This window comes from Rhinopithecus bieti, unplaced genomic scaffold (assembly GCF_001698545.2).
Source record: "Rhinopithecus bieti isolate Rb0 unplaced genomic scaffold, ASM169854v2 scaffold_11534, whole genome shotgun sequence".
In the NCBI taxonomy this organism is placed as follows: domain Eukaryota; kingdom Metazoa; phylum Chordata; class Mammalia; order Primates; family Cercopithecidae; genus Rhinopithecus; species Rhinopithecus bieti.
In genome coordinates, this window is record NW_016806764.1 from 44,313 (window position 1) to 50,892 (window position 6,580).

General features: G+C 36.7%; 1 protein-coding gene across 2 annotated transcripts in view; it reads left to right on the forward strand.

The window, feature by feature from the left end:
- Positions 1-6,580, forward strand: part of NUP62CL (nucleoporin 62 C-terminal like) — a 63,066-nt gene that overhangs the window by 38,326 nt on the left and 18,160 nt on the right. The window contains exon 2 of one of the 2 annotated variants that reach the window (XM_017877560.1): positions 3,567-3,671. In XM_017877560.1, coding sequence (XP_017733049.1) covers positions 3,614-3,671 — 58 coding nt within the window. In that variant the 5' untranslated portion in view covers positions 3,567-3,613. Of the gene's footprint in view, positions 1-3,564; positions 3,672-6,580 lie in introns of those variants that run through there. The other variant, XM_017877561.1, reaches the window with a different exon arrangement.

Below are 6,580 nucleotides of genomic sequence, written 5' to 3' on the forward strand. Positions count from 1 at the left end.
TCCCCATATCTCCTTTCTGTCTCTTTCACCCCCAGAGGACCTAGATGTTTTGGATAGCAGAACCTTACATCATTTGTCACCATGACAGTTGAATGCAGATACAAGTACAGTTACTTATTAAGCACCTTTTCTTTTTAAAGGTAAAATAGAATATCTGTAATTGTGTGTTAGAGTCTAGAAAAAGTTGGTTCAATTCAGCAGAAACACTTATTGAACAATTGCTATTATGTGCCATGTGCATTGATCTGTAGTGGGGATGAAAAGATATGAACTTTGCTTTCAAGTAACTCATTAATCTTATTTGTGTCATTATGCATTAATTTATTCTTATAGTTTTCTTTTTAAAGAGGCAGGTAATCTGTTTTCTGAAAATTTATTCCAGATCTTCATTTATTCTTTACATACTGTACAGTTCACCCATTTAAAATGTACAGTTCAGTGATTCACAGAGCTATGCAGCCACCATTACAATAGGCCATATTAGAATATTTTCATCATCCCCAAAAGAAACTCTCTACCCATTAGCAGTCATTGCCCATTCCTCCTTTTCCCCAGTCCTTGGCAACCACTAATCTACATTTTGTCTCTGTAATGGAATCATGTATTTTTAATAAATGGAATAATATATTATTTGGTCTTTCGTGACTAGCTTCTTTCACTTCGCATGCTTTCAAAACTCATTCATGTGGTAGCATGTATTACTACTTTTTCTTTTACGGCAAGTACAATTCTATTGCATGGATACACTGTATTTTATTCATCTATTCATCAGTTAATAGGCATTTGGGTTTCTACCTCTTGTCTGTTTTGAATAATACTGCCATGAATATTCACATATATGTTTTTGTGTGAATATATGTTTCATCTCTTTTTGGCATGTATATATATATCCCTAAGAGTAGAATTGCTGGGTCATACGGTAACACTATGTTAGCCCTTTGAGGAAATGTCAGACAGTTTTCCAAAGAGGTACAGCATTTTACATTTCCAACAGCAGTGTTAAAAAATTCCAATTTCTCCACGTCCTCATCAACACTTGATCTATCTTTTTGATTATAGCCATCCTAATGGGTATAATGCAGTATCTCATTGTGGCTTTGATTTGCAATTCCCTAATGACTAAAGATAGTGAGCATGTTTTCATGTGCTTTCTTGGCCATTTGTATCAGCAATTTTGTGTCTTTCTGACCATTCTCTTGTAGTCCCATCTACCTCTGACCACATCCTGGAAAGGTTCTCTACTTTAAAGGACTGGGGTCATTAAATTTTCTCACTTGGATAATTCAGGATATCTCAAGGTATTTAACCTTAATCCCATCTGTAAAGTCCCTTTTATCAAGTAAGGCAATATGTTCACAGGTTCTGGGTATTAGGCCATCTTTGGGGACCAGTTTTCTGTCTATCGTACCATATTAGCAATAGTAAGTCTTTTGATCCATAAACATATCTTTTTATTTATTTAGAACATCTTTAATTTCTTCAAATGATGTTTCATATTTTGTGTACATTATGTAATTTAAAATTGTCCTTGAGTATTTCTTTGTGAGCAATCATAAATGGAATTATATTCTTACTTTCTTTCATTTTGTATTGTTCATTGTTATAATATAGAAATGTAATTTATTTTTGTATATTTATCTTTTATCCTGCAACCTTACAGAACTTGTTTATTGTTCTAGTAGATTTTTTATTTCTTAGAATTTTCTGTGTTCATGATCATGTCATCTGTGAATAGAGATAGTTTTACTTCTTTCTTTTCAATCCACATGCGTTTTATTTCTTTTTCCTGCCTATTGTCCTGGCTAGAATTTTCAATGTATTGTTGAATCGAAGTGGTTAGAGCGGACATCCTTGTTTTGTTTCTGATGGTAGTGGGAAAGTATTTAGTCTTTCTCCATTAAGTGTGATGTTACTATAGCTTATTCATTAGTGCCCTTTATCCTGTTTAGGAAGCTCCCTTCTCTTCCTAATTTGTTGAGTGTTTGTGCCATGAAAGGGTATTGGATTTTATCAAATGCTTTTACTACTTCTATTGAGATGATAATGTGTTTTTTTTAATAATAGCATAATTGAGGTATAATTCACATCTTAAAATTCACCATTTTTAAGTATACAATTCAGTGGTTTTTAATATAGTCACATAGTGTACAACTATCACCACTATGTAATTTGAGAACATTTTCATCGCCCCCCCACAAAAAACCCTATACCCATTAGCAGTCACTCCCCATTACCTATTCCTCCCAGCCCCTGGGAATCATTAATATACTTTCTGTCTATGAATTTGCCTATTCTGGACATTTCATATAAATAGAATTTCACAATATGAAACTTTTTTTGGTTTGCTTTTTTGGTCTGGCTTCTTACATTTAGCATAATGTTTTCAAGATTCATTCATGTTGTAGCGTACATCAGTACTTCATTCTTCTGATTTCAGGACAGCCCTTTTCAGCTTTCTTTTCCCCTGGTTATCTCTGATAAACTAGCCGACTTACACCCTGAATTGTTATTCTCATAAAGTTCCCTGCCTCCTCTTAATTGTTTACCTCCCAAATCTCCATTTTTTAGAGTAAGGTTTTGGACTTGAATGTCCTCATACTCTGTTTCAATAAAGTCAGTTCTTTTGGGGATGGCTTGGGAGCCCTCTGTTCTTATGAATGGCCTTTATCCCTGGGCAGAATCGTTCAGCCAGTGCTTTGGGTACTGGGCAGTGACAGTAGCCACTGGTCTTCTTGCTTACCTCTTCAGGTGTGGACCTTAACCCTGCAAGTGAACTGGGCTGGGATAATCAGGGTGAGGGTGATTGGGGCCTCAGTATTCTCAGCCTTCTCTGCTTGGGGTTGAGTCGCCACCCTGTGAGTAAAGGAAGGGAGCCCTTGAACTCTTGGCTATACTCAACAGGAATTTCGCCCCTTCAACTCTGTGTTGGAAGCGATAAGAAATGCTGGCTACTTGTCTCTCCCATTGGGATACTCTATTCCTTGATTGGGAGCTGGGGTCAGAGGGAGTCCAGTTTTGGCTACCCCTCCCTGGGGAGTAGCTTCTGTCAAGGTAGACAAGGGGATGGTGAAAGGAAAGGAGTGCCTTGTGGCTCATATGCCATAGACTGTCACTGTTAGATTACTGAGTTTTAGCAGATTTTCTTGAATAAATGTCTTTTCATTTGCTATGGGCTCTTAGAACAATTTCTAGCCATTTCCAATTTAAAGAAAAAAAAAAACAACTTTTTGCTGGAACTTTTGGCTGGTTATGGATTTACTTGGAACAGGTTCATGGGACTTTTTATGCTGCAGTTCTGGAAGTGGATCCCCCCTCTTAGGACTTCTTTTTCAGTAAAGTAGAATTTCTTTGTTATGATGGTGCTAGAAGACTGACTATACTAAAGTAGTACCAATGAACTGTTTTTTTAATCAAGCTTTTACTCTGTCTTATTGATTAGGTTTCAGGATACCTGCTTTTCCTTGCTTTGTTTTTATTTCTCCATATTGATGAACCTTGTTATAATGGTGTTTTACTTTTAAAATTATTTTAATGACATATTTTCCTTTTGTTACTTTGATTTTTAGGTTTGGCTCCAGCAGCTGCTGTTGCCACCACCACTAGTTCAAGCACCATGCAGTTTACCTCAATATCAAATGCTTTGACCTCCACTGCTGCTATTGGGCTCTCATGTAAGTTACTAATTCCAAAGAAAATACTGTAATTTCTCATGAGGCCACCTTACTCAATTCGCCAGTATATGCTACAGATCTCCTGTGTCTCAGAAATTATCATTATTCTTGAACCCCTTTATAATTGCTGATATCAATAGTAGCTTTGCTTAAGAACCTAATTCTCATGGCTTTAGCTGTGAATTTTTTTACGTTAACATGGTTATTATAGCTTAAAATGCTAACTTTAAGCATATAATTCATTAATATTGTGATGCTTTGAAACAACTTCTTGAAGCTATTAACAGTAGGGAGAGTGGGAGTTTTGCCAAGTATTTCTGAAGGGAAGAAGTCCTTATCCATGTGACTAAGATAAAATGGGAAATAAATGTTGGAGCCTTCCTATAGTGTGTTTTTCGATACCGACCTGGTTTGTGGTCCTTACATTTTACCTATCAGAAGTGGAACATGACAAAGGGCCAGCTGTAGTTTTGGGGTTCTAATTGATATTGTGTGATGTCTTGTGACCTCTCCCCTTGAAGAGGACCATCTCTCTGGATGCTTTGAGCTGAGATGTGAGACATTATCTCGTAACCTCAACTTCTTTGTTACACCTTTTCCATTAGTATAGTAATAGCAAATGTTGGAAATACTGAATTCAGGCCAGGCTCAGTGGCTCATGCCTGTAATCCCAGCATTTTGGGAGGCCATGGCAGGTGGATTGCTTGAGCCCAGGCGTTTGAGACCAGCCTGGGCAACATGGCGAAACCCTGTCTCTACAAAAAATACAAAAATTTGCCGGACATAGTGGTGTGTGCCTGTAGTCCCAGCTACTGGGGAAGCTGAGGTGGGAGGACTGCTTGAGCCCAGGAGGTCAAGGCTGCAGTGAGCCAAGATTGCACCACTGCACTCCAGCCTGGGTGGCATAGTAAGACCTTGTCAAACAAAAAAAAAGGAAAGAAAGGAAGAAAGAAAGAGAGGGAGGGAGGGAGAGAGAGAGAAAGAAAGAGAAAGAAAAAGAAAGAAAGAAAGAAAAAGAGAAAAGAAAGAAAGAGAAAGAAAGAAAGAAAGAAAGAAAGGAAGGAAGAAAAGAAAGTTAGTTGTAGGCCTTAGGCAATTTTTTCTTACAGGTCTCTATAAACTGACTTCTTTCAAAGTTTCTTCTTCACAATATCATAATGTTCATCATTAAATTTTGTTGTAATCCTAGCTGTAATAGCCCCCCTCCCCAGCTCTATGGCAGTAAGATTGTCTCCATTCCTGGGAATAAAACTAGCCAGAAAATGTTTGATGCTTAATTGAGCAAGAATAATGCTCAATTAACCATCACCATCCTCTTGTGCTATTGGCATAGTTAGGCATTAGTTAAGATTGGCTACCACATGACTTATATTTTCTACCACTTAGACTTCAATTTTGAGACATGACTATGATTCTGGAACCATTTTGATATATGTAAGCAGTATCCTTCTCAACTATGATAGATTTCATGAATATGACCATGTCCAAGGTTTGGAGTTAAAATTATTGAATTAATTCCATGTTCAGTCAAAACTTGCTCTCTGACCTTTGACAGGTTCCCCCACTTATCTCCCTCTGATGTCCTTGTCTACAAAATGAAAATATATTGGGACCACAATATCTTTTAATTAACTTTAATGAATTATAAATTATACATCATAAAATTAACTTACTTTAAGTATGCAATCCAGAAATTTTAGTAAGTTTATCGAATTGTGTAGCCATCACTGTATTTAGTTTTAGAGCATTTACATCATTCCAATAAGATCCCTCAGCCACAGACAACCACTAATCTGTTTTCTATCTCCATAGATTTGCCTTTTCTGGACATTTCATATACATGGATTGACCATGGTATTTTGAAGTTTAACCAAAAGTTTCTAAAGGACTCTTCAGATGAAAAGACTATATAAATTTCTCACTGTTTTTGATTTAAAGGGTAATAGTTAATATTATGTTGTTCTCTGCTGTTGGTGCTCCAACAACTTCAGCTAGAGCATTTAATATTATAACCTTGGGATTTGCATTAAAATTCCCTGGAGCAGGTGGAGCAGCTCCTACTGTAGTTAATAAAATTTTAGAAGTATCAGGATGTCTTGGGGCTCTCATTGGAAATGTGCTTTATAACAAGCAGTAAGTAAGTTCTATGGCTTTTAGGGCTATGTGGTTTTGACCATCTCATCAGAGTATCCAAAAGGTACACTAATATGTTTATGTAGATGATTGCCAAAGAGTAGAATGAGACAGTTGATATCAATGATGTTACTTCTTTGAGATGACTACAGTCAAAACAGCTGCCAAATTCTTGCCAACCATCAAACTTAAGAATTTTTGTTATTGATCACAGTATTTAGCTGGTTGAGATTGATAAAGTTTTCTTTTTTTCTCTAAAAGTTAATATAAGTTTTGACCTCTATTAAAGTTGACCCTCTTCTAAAGTTGATTACAAGAGCTTCTCTAGACCTATTCTAAATTTGTTTCTGCCAGTTAGGAGCTAGTTAGGTTGTAGGTGGACGAAGACTTGGTTATCCATTGCCCCATAGCTATTGTGAGCTGGGTGGTAAGGGGTCATCTACCTAAACCTGTCTTTTAAGTTAGACTCCATTTTGGAGCAGTCTTATTTGTTTTTACTTTAAAAAGTTTACTTAGGGATGAAATGACTCTTTTTTAATCTGGCTTAAACTAAAAGTCAATCCCTTTTAAGCTTAAAATAATTATTCCTAAACAGACACGTATATCATCCCTCTCTTTTTTTTAAGATACAGTCTCACTTTGTCACCCAGGTTAGAGTGCAGTGGTGTGATTATAGCTGACTGCAGCCTAATCTCCTGGATTTATGTGATCCTCCCACCTCAGCCTTCTGAGTACCTGGGACTGCAGGCATGCACCACCATGACCAACTAATTTTT